Genomic DNA, 18,828 nt, shown 5'->3' with positions numbered 1-18,828 from the left:
ACTAAGACTCTCTTAATTGGACAGCAATAATCCAACTACAGATAATCCTTGACCTATGAACAAAATTGATACTAGAATTTCAGTTGTTTAGCAAAACAGAGTGAGCGCCTGTTACTCGTCCCAGCTTCTGCCAACCTAGCAGTTCGAAAGCACGTAAAAATACAAGTAGAAATATAGGGACCACTACGGTGGGAAGGTAACAGTGTTCCGTGCGCCTTTGGCATCTAGTCATGCTGGCCACATGACCATGGAGACGTCCTTGGACAAGTGCTGGCTCTTCAGCTTTGAAATGGAGATGAGCATCGGCCCCTAGAGTTGGAAACAACTAGCACGCATGTGCGGGGGAACCTTTACCTTTACCAAAGGAGAGCAGGCAGTTCCCCTCTAATTGTTGTTGTTAGTTGCGAAGTCGTGTCCGACCCATCGCGACCCTATGGACAATGTTCCTCCAGGCTTTCCTGTCCTCTACCATCTTCTGGAGTCCATTTAAGCTCACGCCTACTGCTTCAGTGACTCCATCCAGCCACCTCATTCTCTGTCGTCCCCTTCTTCTATTGCCCTCAATCTTTCCCAGCATTAGGCTCTTCTCCAGTGAGTCCTTCCTCCTCATTAGGTGGCCAAAGTATTTGAGTTTTAGCTTCAGGATCTGGCCTTCTAAAGAGCAGTCAGGGTTGATCTCCTCTAGGACTGACCGGTTTGATCGCCTTGCAGTCCAAGGGACTCGCAGGAGTCTTCTCCAGCACCAGAGTTCAAAGGCCTCAATTCTTTTGCGCTCAGCCTTTCTTATGGTCCAACTTTCACTGCCATACATTGCAACTGGGAAGACCATAGCCTTGACTATACGCACTTTTGTTGACAGGGTGATGTCTCTGCTTTTTAGTGTGCTGTCTAGATTTGCCATGGCTTTCCTCCCGAGGAGCAAGCGTCTTTTAATTTCTTGACTACAGCCCCCATCTGCAGTGATCTTGGAGCCCAGGAAAATAAAATCTGTCACTACCTCCATTTCTTCCCCATCTATTTGCCAGGAATTGAGAGGGCCGGATGCCATGATCTTGGTTTTCTTAATGTTTAGTTTCAACCCAACTTTTGCACTCTCCTTCTTCACTCGCAACAAGAGACTCTTCAGTTCCTCTTCATCCCCTCTAATAGGTCTGCTCAAAATGTTGGATGTGGGCCTTTTAGTGATAATCCTCCCCCAAAATTAGAATGCTCTCATTAATTATGTTTGGTACTATCCTTACTGTCTTTTCAGTGCTAAAGACATTTTTATTCTCCCATGCGTTTCAACAATGTTCACATTGGTGTTACTTTTAATGACTGGTTTATGTTTTGTTATTTATTGATGTTTATCTTGCTGATCTTATTTTGAATTTTCCAGCTGTGGTATAATATGTATGTGTTGTTTTAACTTATTCTTTTGAATTGTAAAGCTGATTTTTAATAATAGCTGAAATTTTTAATAGGAAGTGATATAAGTATATTAAATTAAAAAATCATGCCACATTATGGACTAGAAGTGCTGTCTTTCTGATTGCGCTTAATCTAATTTTCTTAACTTTCCAAATTGTATAATCTAGAAAACAAAACCCTTCTGGATCCCAGTACGACAAACCAACATTAAAAATTTTGGAAAAACATCTTTTAAAAAGAGAATATGGATAACTTGCAAATGGAAAAAAAATTCAACTTCCCTTGAATAATTTTTAAAATGTTATTCAACTTCCTTCCAGCCCAACCAAGAGAAAAATCAACAAAAATCAATTAGCCCATAGAATTTACCAAATTTCATGTTTTCATAGTGTAATCCATGAACTTTATTCTTTATTCCTTAACTAAGGTTAAAGACTTCCTTCAGAAGCATTATTCTGATTATATAGACAAAGAGATAATATGCAGATCACACCATTGCATTTCAGCATAGATAACTCGAAACTGATTAGTACCTTCTAAATGTGTGTGTCCCTTTTCAAAAATCCAGTTAATAATGTGAAAGCAGGGTAGCCCAAGTGGGATTTACATGCAGCCCATCTCTCCAATAAGGTGTCTCTGATGCAGGAAGCACATGTGCACATAATTTAGGAGTATTTTTTATTCAAAAATAATTATTTTTATTATTGGTTTTGTTAGTCCGTATATTAAGCTCCTTATTGCATTTTAATTAATGTATTTTATTAAAAATTCTATTAATATCTGTATGTGAGGGCCTCATTGCTGACCCCAAAAATAGCCTTACCTAGTTGGTTTTTCATCCCCATCAGGACTGAATTCATGTGGGCCTTGGAAGCATAGAGTTTACTCACAGCCTTGCGTGAACGGATCATTTCCTTGGCCAGGACAACACACACATCTTTTTGTCCCTTTTTTGCAGCATCTTTAATTGATCTTTTTACCTTTTCTTCTTCTCTCTGAATATCTAAATTCAAGGAAAAATATAAGCAGAGTTTATCTCAGGATTTTAAAGAGGAATGTTTCCTGATATCACGTTAACATGGGAAGAATAAGTGAGATTTTCTTGTCACCAAGGTGGGCTCCAGCAACAAGATTTACGTTAATACAGAATATCCTTTCTTATGTTCTTTCACATCAAAAATCCTCTTTAATCTTTTTAAGAATATGAAATGGGATTTAGTAACAATGTTTGCTGGCTTGTAAAGAAATATATTCCATATATTTCCAGGAGTTCAAGATAGCTTACATGGGGATTTCTCTTTATTTCACTCTCTTAATAATGAATCTGTTAAGTACTTAGGCTGAAATAAAATAATTTTATATGGTTAAGTAGGCTTGGAACTGGGTTGTTCGAGTCCTAGTCCAATCTTAACCACATTTCTCATGGTCTCTTAGTCTTAATATCCAGCTGTGAAATCTAACCTGAATTTTTAAAAAAATATATTTTCCAAGAATTTATTGACACATATTTTAGCTTATTTTGAAAGAACTTAATGGCCACCAATATCTAATATATGTCTTGAAGAATATAACATGTGGCATGATCATGGCTACTTAGGAATTTAATTGAATCACCTGAATGCAAGTTGTGCTTAGCTGGGTTCCAGTTGTACTGGAATCAGGGCAGTATACAAACAAAGGCAGCTATGTAAAATAATTTAATTACTCTAGGATAAAACATATGTAAGCTGAACTCACAACAGATAACCTAAAGTTAATTATTATTGCAGAAATGTGAGTAACAATTTTATAACACTAAACAAATCAGAAATAGTTTATTAACGTTACCACTTTCATTAAAAAAGTGTGGCAATACAGACCTCTAATTTGTCTATCAATCACCCTCATTTCTTTCCGTATTTTCAGTGACCACTCATTGACCTGAAGATATAAATATTAAAAACAAGTTTCAGAGATTGAGCTCAAAATTAATGAAATTTTGTTATAGGCTAAATGTCTCAAGAGAGGCAATTTGGAAATAAACCTCCATTTGATTATCAATGAAAGACACTTGCAGATACAGAACTTTAATTATACACATTAGAAAGCATTACATTACTTTTTGACATAATCGCCATTCAAATTGAGGCACTTGTCATAATGTCTTACAAGGTTTGAAATTCCTTAGTAGTAGTTGCTTGGCACCAAATCTGGGTTATATGGGTGTGTGTGTGATCAAAAATTTCCCAACAGAACTGCTTCAAAAGTTCTTGAGTGCATCTAGTGATGTGCAGACAAGCATTATTGTGAACCAACACCACACCAGAAATGGTGCCATAGAAAATCCCACCAAATGTGAAGATGCCAAAAGAAGTACTGCTAGTGAAGTTCATGGAGCGTTGTTCGACCATCAATTCAAATGTCTACTGTGAAATGTTACGAAAACTCAAGACAAGCCATCCATAACAAGCGTCAGGCATGCTAACTTCTGGTGTGATATTGGTTCACGATAATGCTTGCCCACACACCACTAGACGCACCCAAGAACTTTTGAAGCAGTTCCGTTGGGATGTTTTTGATCATTCCCCCACCTTCCAAATAGCCCAGATTTGGCGCCAAGCAACTACTACCAAGGAATTTCAAACCTTGTAAGATGTTATGACAAATGCCTCAATTGGGAATGGCAATTATGTCAAAAAGTAATGTAATATTATAGCTTCCAGTTCTGTATCTGCGAGTGTCTTTCATTGATAATCAAATAGAGGTTTATTTCCAAATTGCCCTCGTAGAAGGCAGCAATAAAACTCTTGTTCCCCATGCAAGGCTATTAAGATGAAATCCAGCAAGAGTTTCTCAGGGAACAAATACTGAGAAGCTTTGAAGCATCTTATAAATAACAATACCACTTTCAGTGTAGCTTAAACATCTGCATTTGCTTATCAGATCAGAAGGATTAGGCATATACTCCAAGTATATATGTGGGGTAGAACAATCACTTGGAGGTTTACTTTCCAATTTTGACACCAAGTCAAAATTTACTGGGTTCCATGAACCTCAATACACAAAAATAAATAGTTTAAAGCATACAGTGTTGCACGAGCCTAACCAATTGCTTTATTTGCACTTGTCTGATCCTTTACCAACCAGAGGATATGAAATGTACCGTACGTTCCTGACCTGAAGAAGCATACGGAAACGAGAAGTTTCTTTTCCGTAAATAATGCAAGCAATCCTGGTTCCAAATTAATTTTTAATAAATGTGCAAGAGCTACGCTGTGGGAGGATGTCTCTGGACAGTCGCCCCTTCCTGTCCAAATTCACTAAGGCTCACACGGGGAAATGACTCCGCTGCTCTTATAGACAGGAGACGGGTTTGCCCGACAGCGACAATCACGACTAGACACATTCCTTCACCAGGACCGGCTGCCTGTCCTTCAGCCTTCCCGCTGTTCATCCTCCTCTTTCGGCCCATCCAGTCCCACCTTTGATCCCCTGAACTTTTCTCCCACGACCATTACCAGTTCTTTGGGCGGCTTTTCTGGCGTCTTCCCAAACAAGCCCATCTCCAACAGTTCTAACTCGGTTTTTCCGGCTTCCGGTCCCGGCAGCTCTTTCTACGGGACAAACAGGAAGTGAAGTAAACTATAGAGATAAAAATTGTAGAGCGATGGTTTCGATAGAGACTCTTCGCTTTTCCAATACAAATAGAAGACCAGGAAGAAAGGCGTATTTTAAGGTTAGCAATAGGAGGATACCGCCCACCCGTATCCCTTTTCTGCGAGAAAAGCGGAAGTAAGACAAATGTTTTTCTGATGGAAAAACTTGTTAGTCTTTCCAAACTGCAAGGTGGTTCAGTATGTTGTAGCCAACGAGATGAGTTAATACAGCAATTTGGAGGGAAGGGCTCATCTGACAGGATTTTCAGATCCTATGAAATGCTAATCACAACAATCGATAGACGACAGCAAAAAAGTTTCCGCAGCTCTGAGATAACAAGAAATGGAAGAGTACTGCCTCTGTAAAACCTGTATAATGGCATGTAAACAGGAGGCAGAGAAAGTTTGTAAGTCTTTGCTGAATAGGCATGGGGTAGTTACGTGCCAAATAAGACATTGTGAGATTTGCGGACCACAGAGAATGGAATTAGCAAACCCCTCTCCTCTCTACCTCAGAAGGTAATTAACAAGGTGTAATTGGTTAGTCAGTGCCTTTGTGCTTTGCTGGAGATTCCTCTTTTGAGAGAAGCAACCCTTTTTTTAAAATTCCCATTTATATCCCGCCCTTCTCCGAAGACTCAGGGCGGCTTACAATTTAAAGCACAAATCAACGTGCTACGCAACAATAAAGGTACCCATGTGAAGGAGATTTCTCCCGTCCAATGATTTATTTGGCCAGCTGTCTCCAGACTTTAAAAAAACAACAACACCCACGTGTTTTGGGTTTATCAGCTTATTGTTGCTGGTTTGAATTTTTGCAACCCAGGTCTGACCCTGATCCAGGACACCAGATTAGTATGATTGGGTTCAGTGAATATCTGTTGTTCCTTACGGCTCTCTTAAATGCTATTTCATTGCAGAAAACTAAAATTAGTTGTCACACAAACGGTGATGTCATGCATGCACATATAAAAGTTTCTTTGATAATATTGCCTCACCCCACCAAGTGAGTCGGTTTAAATCCTTGGTCAAAAATGTGTCAGGATAAAAAAAAAAGTAATATAAGGATATCTTATGTATCAGTTGGAGACCAGATGAAAGCAGGCTGTGGCTTATCATCTTATGTGACCTAGTGAATAATGATTTTTTAAAATAAATCATGAAGATTACAGGGTTGTAAAATGGAAGTTTTTTATGACAAAGTGTAAGGACCTGCCTCAATTAAAGCAGGACTCTTGAAGCTGGCATTGTTTCAAAAGGAACTTTTATTGAGAGGCAGTGAAAGCAGAAAAGCAAGGCAAGATCTGAATATTTCCTGCGCAAACTGAACCGTTACATTAAAACTCCAGTCTTCAACCCCGCCCCCCAAGTGCCCAACTGCCCAGTCCATTTCCAGCCAGTTCACAGGTGTGGTTATGGGAACTGGAAGCTGAAAGAATGATGATAAAGTGCTGTTCCAAGGCACTGCATCTTCTTCCCAGCAAAGTAGAGATAAGGCAGATGACCCCCTGGATATTCCTCCTCCCTTTAATACCCAAAGAGATACATCAAAGATTGAAAGAACAAAGCAGAGGAAACACATCCCAGAGCCCACAACTATCTGAATGGGCAATGAGCAGCATGGTGGCCTAGTGATGAAGATAATCGCCTCCCACTCTGAAGGTTGAGAGTTCAATCCTAGGTAACAGAGGATGTTTCTCTCCTAGGGCACAAAGAAAAATATCTGCTGTGAATTCCTGGCCAGTAAATGCTCAGCTCCATCCAATCATCCTGACTCTACCCTGAACTGAGGGACTATAGGGCAGGGGAAAAAAGCAATATGTAAGTTTAAAATAAAATTGATGAGAAAAAAATCATAGGATATGTTAGATGTATTAAAGAATGGTATTTTTATTCTTTTTCAAAGTAGTAAAAATTAATACAAACTAAAAGAAAGAAAAAAATAGAAAAGTCAAAGGTGCAAAGGGAAAAGAAAAAAATAGTAAAGCATAAAGAATAAAAAGAAAAATATAAAAAAGTGACTTCCAAACGTTATCACAAGAAGTATAGACATTTTTAGTGACTTTTCACCTCCTGGTAAATTAGAACAAATGACCTCTTCTTCCCGGATCCCACCTTTTCTCTGTAAATAAATTTATAAAGCATCATTATTTCAGTCCTGGTTTATTAAGTTACAAGAAATAATAAAATATCTAGTTTAACGATCAGACAAACCAAATTTATAGTCATTCCTTTTACTTCTAAGAATTTTAATGTTTAATATTTTGAAATAATATTATTTTTTTTGTTCCTTCTGAAAGATTCTACAATAAGTCTCTTTTGTAAACCCAATATATAAAAATTATCTGGGTTATTCTCTTGGTTTAAAGTTTGTATATTCCTTTTATTAAAACATCAGCCAGTTTATTTTGTTATGTCCAGTGTAACCTTTTTATTTTCATTTTTGTTTCCTGTCATTGGTAATTCTACTTTCCAGTCAGTGTCTTTCTTCTCAGGTAAAACATATTCCTCTTGAATGAACCTTTACTGTCAAAGTACAACCATGTATACACTGAGATTGGTTGAGCCTCCCTTCGTGCCCCCACCCACAACTTACAGTGACACAAACCCTCCATCTTATTACACCATGTGAGCTAATTGCACAACACACCGGCCTCACAAGTCAATTATGCATAAAGTTTATAAAATTATTTCCCATTCAAAAGCCTAACAACCCATGGATAAAAGCTGTTCTTCAGCCTGTTGGTACAGCTGGCTATACTCCTATATCTCCTACCCGATGGTAGGAGAGTAAAGAGATACCGTCCAGGGTGTGAGTCATCCCTGAGAATTTTCCTCACTCTTCCAAGGCAGCGAGCCCTGGCGATGTCATCCCATTGGTGTCAGGGGACAGCCCACAATATCTTATGTTGTGCTCACCACCCTCTGTAATACTTTTCTATCCGCGGCTGTCAGACCAGCATACTAAACCACAATACCATATGAGAGTATGGTATGGTCTCTATAGTAGACCGGTAAAAGAGGCTCATAAGCCATTGTTCTACCCTGTTCTTCCGCAAGACCCTGAGAAAGTGAAGTCTTTGTTGGGCCTTTCTGGTCACCTGGGTTGTATTAACTTTCCAGGTCAGATCTTCGCAGAGGTAGACTCCCAGAAATTTAAAGGAGGAAACTCTCTCCACACAGTCCTCCCCGATGTAAAGTGGGGCAGGTTCTTCCTTTCTCTTCCGGAAGTCTAGCACCATCTCTTTCGTCTTGCTGATGTTCAGGTGCAAGTTGTTGTTACAACACCATATGGATAGTTTTTGTACCTCTGCCCTGTATGCTGTCTCATTCCTAACATCTTTTAGACAGTCTATCTATAAAAGCAGTATCACTGTTGACATTATTGATGTCAATTTCTGACTGTTTTTTCTAAAGTATCTTTCAATATTACCAATGTTAGAATATTTTGTGCCATTATGTAGCTGTTAATCAGGTTTGTGTGTTCTGCTTTAATCAAAATCTTTGGTTTCCTCATGTCCAGTTTTTAAAATTGTATTTTTTATTCAAAATGGTAGGATTTTCCACCAGGAATGATTCTTTATAATTGTAAAATCTTATTTCTTAGTTTGTTTGATGCTTTTTAAAATCAAAGTTTTAATCAACCTTTTGCTGTTTACTTTTTTAAATTCTTAAGCTTGTATTAAAGTTTTCTTTCATTAAAAATTGAAAGCAGACTCACCTGGTGTTTTCAAACTTGTTCCAAAGGTTCCTTAACAGATGAAAAGTAGTAATAAGCAATTTTTGAACGTGACTAGAAAAAGAAGTATGAGAACATAGTGTCCTTTTATGAGTGCTGATCACTGTTTGAGGACGATGACTATTCCCTCATCTCCCAGTGCTGAAAACCCTCCATAGATTGCTGTTTTGCAAGGAGCAACTGTCTAGAGCATTTGTAGCAGATCTCTGGTGCTCTCCTTTATCTGGAAAGCCAATGGACTCACTGGTTCTTCATTCTTTATTGCAGTTATCAGCTCTATCTTTTGCAGAGCCCTCTTCAATTCCATTTCTTCCTCTGGAAATCTGTATTTTTATTAATTCTTTACCACCAGAAGCCATATGGAACAGGGCAGAACTGTCTGGATCACCAAATTCCCATCCAATCAAATCGACCACACTCAGACATTGATTCAAAACACCCCAAAATGTCTAGTAGAATAATTAAATATGGTAGTGGGAGTCCTCCTAGATTCACAGCTTTCTCTAGAAGACCATATAGTAGCTGTGACTGGGGGGGCCTTCGCCCAGGTTCGCCTGGTGCACCAGTTGCGGCCCTATCTAGACCGGGATGCCTTACGTACGGTCACACATGCCCTTGTGACCTCTCATCTGGACTACTGCAACGCTCTCTACATGGGGCTACCCTTGAAGACCACTCGGAGGCTCCAGCTGGTACAGAATGCAGCCACGAGAGTTGTGTTGGGAGTTTCCCGATACTCCCATGTTACACCTCTGCTCCGTGAGCTGCATTGGCTTCCAGTTGTCTTCTGGGTGAGATTCAAGGTGTTGGTAATGACCTACAAAGCCCTACATGGCATGGGTCCGGAATACCTTGGGGAGCACCTGCGGCCGGCGTCAACTTCCCTCCGCCCAGTACGCTCCCACAGAGAGGGCCTCCTCAGGGTGCCACCGGTCAAAGAATGTCAACTGGTGGCCCCCAGGGGGAGGGCGTTCTCTGTGGGCGCGCCGGACTTATGGAATCATCTTCCGGTCGAGCTCCAGATGGCGCCTGACCTCCGCTCCTTCCGGCGCGATCTCAAAACCTACCTTTTTGAACAAGCTGGCCTGGCCTGATGGGATGGGGTTGGGCTTTATTAATTTGTTTTAATCTATTTTAATGTGTGTTAACTTATTCATGGGCATTGTTTAATCGTTTTTTAATTTTTGTATCTTGTTTTTTAATATGTATTGCCCTGTTCACCGCCCTGAGTCCTTCGGGAGAAGGGCGGTATACAAATAAAATTAATAATAATAATAATAATAGTGAATTTGTCTTGATGACACAGTAAATCATATGAAATCAAATTCATGCATGAAAGTGCAGCTTTTCGGCTTAGCTTGCTCTTCAACTGCAGCTAGTATTTCAGTTTTCTTTGATTTCCAAGATTTTATATTCAAAATAACAAAACACTTTCTTCTAGGCTGAAGTTTAGGGATAATAAGACTGAATTTGTACAAATTGGAAGATTTAGCAAATTTGGAAATACCTCCAGCTTTAAATCATTGCAAACTGACAATAGCAACACTATTCAGAAATCATTTTTTCCTGTTTCTTTGATATTTTGTGTCTTTTGTTGTCCTGTACCTCTGTGTAACTTCAGGGTAGTTCATGTTTCTACTGGAGAGATCTTGTATTACACTGCCTCCCTATTTCTGTACTTCCCTTTTATTGCCTATTATTTCACAAAACTTTCAAAAGGAAAGGGGACTAATTGATTTTGCAGATCTTGTTCATAGCAACAACTTACAATCAGAACATGGATTTAGAAGCAAAACATTAGCACTTTGTTTTATCTCTTTTTCGTTATGGAGAAGAAAGAGATTTTTGTTCTACCAGATCCAGGATAGCTTAGAGATGATCACCACGAAATGACATTTTTCCATGGTTCTTCAGGAGTTCAGATCAATGGAAATAAAGGGATTGCAGAGTGGAAAGAGTGATAGGATGAAAGTCCCTTTCATCAAAAATAAAATTAACAATGCATCGTTAGGCAAGTGAATAGAGCAACCAGAGATTTTTTTAGGTATCTGTATTAAAGACTATCCTTCAATCCTTGAGTAAATAGAAAAGTATACTGGCATAAATTGTGCAGTCCCCTTTGTCAATCCTTACTCTGCCACAATAAAAAGATACTGTCCTTATGGATTTGAGGGTTTTGTTTCCCCTCCGAACAAATGCTATTTGCCAATGAGAAAAACCACTACAATTCTCACTGCAGGATAGGATGGGATTGGATAACAGTTAGGGAAACTTAGAGGTAGCTACTAAGCAGGGGATGTGAAGTGAAGCAGGATACTTGTTTGAAATAGTAACCCCTGCTCTGTATCTATGATTTGTTAGGCAATTCTGAATACACATTTAACATGAGGACCCAGATTGTTGGGGGCAATTAAGCTGACTTTGTAATAATGCCGCTTGGGGGGTGTATGAAAACCGTAATAAGCAGGCATATACATAGAATGAAGGCTACTGCTAAGCTTGTAAGCCGCCCTGAGTCTTCGGAGAAGGGCGGGATATAAATGGAATTAAAATAAATAAAATAAAATAAATAAACATTCTTCCAAAAGAAAACTAAATCTGTTTTCAAAAAATAGTTCGATAATTAACATTAATATAGAGAAGAAGAACCAAATTTGGTAGCAGTTTTTAGAGATTTGGGGCTGCCTGGGTCCAACAGTTTTGAAGGTCACAAATATCAGTGCAGCTTTAGTTTGTATACCTGTAACTTAGCCTACGAAGCCAGCCAATTGTGATTTATTAATAAAATATCAATTTATTCAGCAAACCATGCTTAAGCCACCCATGCCTTCAAATGGCCTGTGAATTCAGTACTTCTTTCCATGATAACAAGCCTTTTGTGACTAATCTCTATACTTTAAATGTAAACCACTTTTAAATTCATGTTTTATTAATTTTCAGCTATAATGGAGACGAAAAAGAATACAACCTACTAGCTATGAACAATAAAATACAAGCCTACAGATGTCAGCATAGGGATAAAGCTTTTATTCATGTCAAATTTGATGCTAGGTGACAATGCTGGACAAAATGCTAGAAATGAGACATCAGAAAGGGGTGAATTCTGAATAACAACTTCTATCAATTATGGCAAGAGATTTGCTTATCTGACTCTCCATTTTTCAGGAGTCAACTTCAGATAAAACATTTAAATAAAAACGATGGAATAAGCCTTATTTGGTATACATGAGAAGAACATGACTGTTTAAAGAATAATAAGAGATAGTTTGGAAATGGCTGGAGATTAAAGATTTGTCTGGGAAGTAGAGTTCCATTTTTTATTTTTATTTTGCAGAAAGGCTAGCATATAAACAGCAATTTAACCTAAAAATGTTAAAATGATTTAATATTGAAAATTGTTACTCTTTTAAAATAATTTATTTTCATGAATTTGTTTTTAAATGTATACTCACAAATAATACATTATTCAACAGAGGTATGCTGAACAAACTCTAAAAGAAATATATAAATAAAACAATTATTTTTTTGTTAAAATGTCTGTTCACCCAAATCTTATGTTAAAACACTTGCAGAAATATACTTTTGTTGACAAACATCTGGATTTGTGCTTGCAAGGAATGCAAACAAAAATGAATATTAATTTAAATGTTCAAACATTGTAAAGGAAAGCTATAACTGTACAAACACATATTCATTATTTCAACATACAAGGCAACCAAATGATTCTGTCATCAACGTTAGCATCATGTTTATTTTACTTCACTGCACTAACATTTAAACTAAAACTTCAAACCATGCGGTCTGTTTGTGACTAACATTTAAATGGCAAGCAGTAATACAGAAGAAGTTACAAAGGAACATTATTAGTATACAATTAAGACAGGCTGTGATTTGATAAAAGCTGATGATGTACATATGGCTTCTTTTTCTTATAAGATGCCCATCTACAGACAGGACAGCAATGTCGCCCCCCTATTAGCCACATCACAATGCAATTCTGGTGAAAGACATGGCCACATGGTAAGCCCATTAACAGACACTCATTTATGAAATTTTCAAGACATACAACACATTCAGTACAGTGCAGCATGCCAGCTGGCCAAACTGACCAATCAGGCTCCAAATCATCTCTAGTACTGTATGATCCATATGACTTGGCTTTGGCACATGAACAGGTCTCAGCACTGCAAAAAGTTTCTCCTTCACAAGGTTTTAGATGGGTTCTTCTCTCATCCTCAAATAACTCTTTACCATTATTTGGAACCTCTTTGCATTCACTATCTGAGTCATTTTCACTTTGGGAGAGTTCCATCATTTCCTCTTCTGAGTGTCCATCAAAACATTTAAATCGCCATATAGGTAAATTTTTGATATAATCAGTTGGTATCAGAGGATGAAGCCACAAATCAGGGAAAGCTAAGCGATCAAGAAAGAGATCTGGGTCTTCATCCCAATCAGATTCAAAGGGGAAATGCTGAAAAGATGTGATTGGATGGAATAGATAACTAGTGTACCAGTCCCAAAGGCTTGACAGCCACTCTAAGTTATTGGCATTTATTTCATCACTGTTATTATGTCGTCTTTTTTTCTCAAAATAATCAATTAATAAACCATGTCCCAGATACGTGCTGAGGAACAAGGCAGGGTGTGATGAGTAGAACATCCAGTCAGCTCTTACCCAGGAAGCAAGGGTCGTTGTATTAGAGTAACGGAACAGTTTTAAACTATATTCGTAGAAACTATCTAAATAAGGTAATTGCAAAAATCCCAGAACTGGTAGCCAGGAAATGATTAAAAGAGAATTATAAGTCCCTAAAGTGCTTATAAGAACAACAAAGCGCTTTATAGTAGCACCTTGGGTGATAAATAAGTCCATCCATGCCATCAAATTAACTAAGACTAAACTTAAAACAAATAAATCATTAACTTCAGGTTGTAAAGATCGCAAGAAGGAGTCCATAGCATGAAGGGATATAAATTCACCAGTATTATTTCCATACTTGTAAATCCCTTCAGGAGTTCTAAGAATATAAGATGGTGTCTTATAGATGCCCATTTCTGTGATGTGACTCTTGTTGTCCCAGTTTTCTACATTCACAAAAATAAACTCAACTCTGCCAGTAAATTTCACACTTAGTGCAGAGAAGAAAGCCGGAGGCTGGTCTAATTTAGCAAACAAATATATTTTCACTCTATACTGGTAACTTTTATTCCATTCTTCTTTCAAGTGTTCTGATTTGAATATTGTTTTGATTCGAGAAGCAGCATGAGCTGTTATCCATTTGAAAATATGTTCTGTTTCTATTTTACGTCCACTATATTCTTTAAGCATTACTTTCCCTTTGGATGTACTTGTTTGTGGAACTGACATAATTAATGTGGACCTTACCCAACCTCTTCTTCTGCAGTATCTACAAAGAAAACATTCAGTTAAACTAAATAGTAATTTAAAAAATACTTCTTATAGATTAATGGTAGGGTATTAATAATTAATAATAATCTGTATTAATATGTAGATTTAACATTTCTAATATATGCAGGAGCCCATTAATAAGTCATTCAACAGAACTGGAGAAAACCCCACAAAAAATGATCTCAGAATTCCTGAATTCACTTAATTTGAGTAGTGAGTAGTTCTGCTATGAAATGAGGAGTAGGACTGTTGCCCATGACAACTTGGCAAATGCCTATTTTCAAAAACAAAATTACTTTATTTGAGCTGTTTTAAAAAGTGAAATATAATATATAATTACTAGGGAAGGATGATTGGTTAAACTATGGTTTAAAATATTATTGAGAATAGCAGATCTGAAAGTAGTTCAGAGAAAAGAAAAGGTGGTATAAGAAATAACAATAGAAGACATGGCAACAAGGATTCAGAACAAGGCATTAAGGAAGTATTATAGGGAGTTGACAAAGACAACAGGAGGAGAAGAATAAAGAAAAGGAAATGAAAGGTGCACAGCAAGAAATAGGGAAACTGGAAGATAAGGTTATGGCGAAATGCAGCAAGTGACTACAGTAATGGAGAGGGGAAGGCAGCAGCAGCAGGCATCAAAACCAAGATGTCTGAATTAAAACCAATACTTTGGTACAGTAGATAAATTTTTGAAAAGAAACTCAAGGTGAATATTATTACCCAAACCCAAACAGACTCAGCTGTAGAAGGGTATGAATAAAGACACTGAAGAAATGATGTCAGCTGTAACTGGGAAGAGCGCAACTTTTTGGAACAGCACAGAAAATATATTATGGGGCCTGAATTGAGTGCAAAACTGTTGTACATTGAAAGTTTTCAAGGGAAAATGAATTAGAGAAAGTGGATTAACTGATCACAGAAGGCTGAATGAGCAAACAATGAGCCATGAAGTAATATTTATTTTCTTCTAAAAGTTGATTAAAGCTGAACTAAATTAGTAGCATGCTGACAGATGAACATTGCTTTTTTTTTGCAATTCAGAATTGGTATTGATAATATCCCCAAAACTGAAAAATAACTCTTCCTCTCTCTGAGACCATTCCAAAATCTAGTAATTCTGAATGTTTCCACCCAAAGCATAAAGAATAGCAAGGATCTCTGCCATCCATTCTTGCTATTTTGGATTTCTTCCACAATCTCCTAGAAGATCATATGTTTAATCCTGGTATATCTTTATGTCTAGGATAATGATTGTAATACACAAATAGATGACAGTATGTCAAATAATCCTTATTGTATTTTGCTTTGGAAAAAATCAGAATCCTTGTTGAAAGCCAAGTTATTTAGCGAATATTTTGAAGTACGGAATAGTTTCAAAGATAAATGGTAGTTTCCTTGATTCATAATAAAAATGAATACTGCAACCTGAAGAAATTTATTGTCCAAAATTAGATCCCGGTAAAGTGTAGATGGCTATTACTTATCATCAAACAATCTTATCCCCATTACTTTTTCTTCTAGATGGCTACAGTATTTCAGAGAACATACCTGGGGTCACTGGAACAATTAAAAGTGCCTGTACGTATACCAAACCTTGACACTTTCTTCACCATTTTCTCCCAGTGGACTTTTCCCATTAAAGGGCTCCGGTCATTTGCTACGACCTGTTTAAAAAAATGAAGAAAACTTAAATATATAACCGGTCAAAGATTCTACATACTTTGTAATAATCCATCTTAAAAAAGCATTTTTATCAATTCACTTCCATCTTTAACTAACCTATCAAATGTAAAATTTATATTAATCAGAAATCTGAATTATATCAATGTCTTCCATTGGATACACTTATACAGATAATGTATAATTAAATTCTGATGGTGAATGGAAAGCTTTTAAAAATATAGTGAAATACAAAAAAAGTTCTATATCACTAAAAATGAAGATTTATATGCCAGAGTAAAAGAATACCTTTAAGTATATTATAGTAATTAAGATAAACATAATATCCAATTAACAGGAAAAAAGATCCATATAACTATAAAAACCTGTACAAAATAATTTTAATTTATTTATTTTATTTATTTTATTAAATTTATATACTGCCCTATTCCCGTAGGAATTATTATCATGTTCATCATTAAATCCAGACCGTATAAGAACATACATACCGTAGTTTCCGGCGTATAAGACGACTTTTTAACCCATGAAAATCTTCTCAAAAGTCAGGGGTCGTCTTATACGCTGGGTGCTGAAATTTTAGGGACAGGGCTGGCTGGAAAACCTGGAGCGGATCTTCCATTTAGTCTGCACAGGGAAAGCGGGACCAATTGGAGTAGAAGCTGCAGTCTGTGATTTTTTACAGGCTGGGGTCTGGGCTTCTTTCCTTCTAAAGGCCTTATCTGGACCTGGATGCCTTACGTACAGTCACCCATGCACTTGTGACCTCTCGCCTTGACTACTGTAACGCTCTCTACATGGGGCTGCCCTTGAGAGCCACTCGGAAGCTTCAACTGGTGCAGAGTGCAGCTGCACGAACACTTTTGGGGGCCTCCCGATACTCCCATATCACACCTCTCCTCCATGAGCTGCACTGTCTTCCGGTTGCCTTCCGAGTGAAATTCAAGGTGCTAACAATGACATACAAAGCCCTACATGGCATGGGTCCGGACTACCTACGGGAGCACCTTCTGCCAACGTCAACGCCCCTCCGTCCTGTGCGCTCCCACAGAGAGGGCCTCCTCAGGGTGCCACCGCTCAAAGAATGTCGGCTGGTGGCCCCCAGGGGGAGGGCATTCTCAGTGGGTGCGCCAACCCTCTGGAACTGCTTGCCTACCGAAATCCGGACGGCCCCCGACCTTCGCACCTTCCGGCGCGACTTAAAAACTTACCTGTTCCAGCAGGCTGGCCTGGCCTGATAGCTCCTGTGGTCTCAGTTGTTTTTTACTATTGTTTTTACTATTGTTCAACTGTATACCTACCTTACTCTGTACACCGCCCCGAGTCCCTCGGGAGAAGGGCGGTATATAAAAACAAACAAACAAACAAACAAATAAATAAATAAATAAAGTTGAAGAGCAGCTGTAGGCAGGTGGGGAATGCAAGAGCAACTTGAAAGGCAGGTGGGGAATGTGTAGCCAGAGCAGCAGCTTAGCTCTAAGGACACATTTGACTCAGGAACTGGGCGGGCTGGCTGGAAAACCTGGAGCGGATCTCCCATTTGGTCTTTTTTTTTAAAATCCCATTTATATCCCACCCTTCTCTGAAGACTCAGGGCGGCTTACAATTTAAAGCACAAATCAATGTGCTTAGCAATAGTGGAACAACCTGCCTCCAGAAGTGATGAATGCCCCAACACTGGAAGTTTTTAAGAAGAGACTGGACAGCCATTTGTCTGAAATGGTATAGGGTTTCCTGCCTTAGCAGGGGGTTGGACTAGATGACCTCCAAGGTCCCTTCCAACTTCTTCTTCTTCTTCTTCTTCTTCTTCTTCTTCTTCTTCTTTTTCTTTTTCTTTTTCTTTTTCTTTTTCTTCTTCTTCTTCTTATTATTATTATTATAAGTTTAATCCACTTGCATGGTTTTATGTTTACATGTTTGATGACAAACAGCCTTATGTTTATAAGTGACAGTTTTCCTACTAAGTACCTGCATGTCATAAGCATTTGAATTAAAATTACCATATTAAAATCAAATCTGATGTTTTTTAATTTTTATTTGGTATGCATTGGAAGAGGGGTAGTCTTATACGGCGAGTATAGCCCAAACCCTATAATTTAACAGGAAATGTAGGGGGTCGTCTTATACGCCCAGTCGTCTAATACGCCGGAAAATACGGTACTATGTCATCTTCTCATTTTTAGAGCATAAGAGTCTTTAAAACATGATAAACTCATATCCTGGTTGTAATCCAAAAAATTAAGAAAATAACTTTCTAATTATGTAAAATTATCCTTTATGCCATATCTGAAGCTTGATGGACCCAGAGCTCTTTATCAAATGACAAATTCCATGTTTTTAGGAATATAATTCAATATTGCACTGACGTCCTAAAATTATATTCCTCCTAAAATTATACAATATATAGTCAAAGCTAAACTCATATGAGTTAAAGAATTTTAAATTTCTTACATTACTCACATTAAAAAAATCTAAAGTCCATGAATTTTTTAAAAAACTTTGAAATATCCAATATTTGTTTGGATGAATTTATTTCATATTTAAAATGTAAGTATACTTCACATTTTTAAATATCTGGACCCCTTGTTCCATTAAATTTGAGTATTACAATATTTAATTCCATATTTGGAATATATAATACTCTTACTCATGGTCATGTGATCAAAGTTTGGATGTTTGGCAACTGGCATATATTTATGACGGCTGCAGTCTTCCAAGGTCATGTGTCAAGTAACCTTCTGACAAGCAAAGTTAGTGGGGAAGCCAGATTCACTTAACAACTGTTACTAACTTAACAACTGCAGTAGTTCACTTAACAACTGTGGCAAGAAAGGTTGTAAAATGAGGCAAAATTCACTTAACAACAGAAATTTGTGCTCAGTTGTAATCATAAGTGGAGAACTACCTGTGTGTGAAGCTGATATATTTGACTATTATTAAATTCAAAT

General features: G+C 37.6%; 1 protein-coding gene across 6 annotated transcripts in view; it reads right to left on the bottom strand.

The window, feature by feature from the left end:
- The window catches only part of LOC308678389 (charged multivesicular body protein 3), a 45,089-nt gene that overhangs the window by 7,461 nt on the left and 18,800 nt on the right, over positions 1–18,828 (bottom strand). For 3 of the 6 annotated variants that reach the window (XM_081345542.1, XM_081345540.1, XM_081345541.1), the window contains exons 4-5: positions 15,752–15,867; positions 12,518–14,195 (exon numbers count right to left, since the gene is read on the bottom strand). In XM_081345542.1, the coding sequence (XP_081201668.1) occupies positions 12,659–14,195; positions 15,752–15,867 (1,653 nt within the window). In that variant the 3' untranslated portion in view covers positions 12,518–12,658. Of the gene's footprint in view, positions 1–2,233; positions 2,414–3,269; positions 3,331–4,907; positions 5,011–12,517; positions 14,196–15,751; positions 15,868–16,371; positions 18,597–18,828 lie in introns of those variants that run through there. The other 3 variants (XM_081345544.1, XM_081345543.1, XM_081345545.1) reach the window with 3 other exon arrangements.

Source organism: Vipera berus, assembly GCF_964194415.1.
Source record: "Vipera berus genome assembly, chromosome: Z".
Classification (NCBI taxonomy): Eukaryota; Metazoa; Chordata; class Lepidosauria; order Squamata; family Viperidae; genus Vipera; species Vipera berus.
This window is presented reverse-complemented; position numbering and strand designations above follow the sequence as displayed.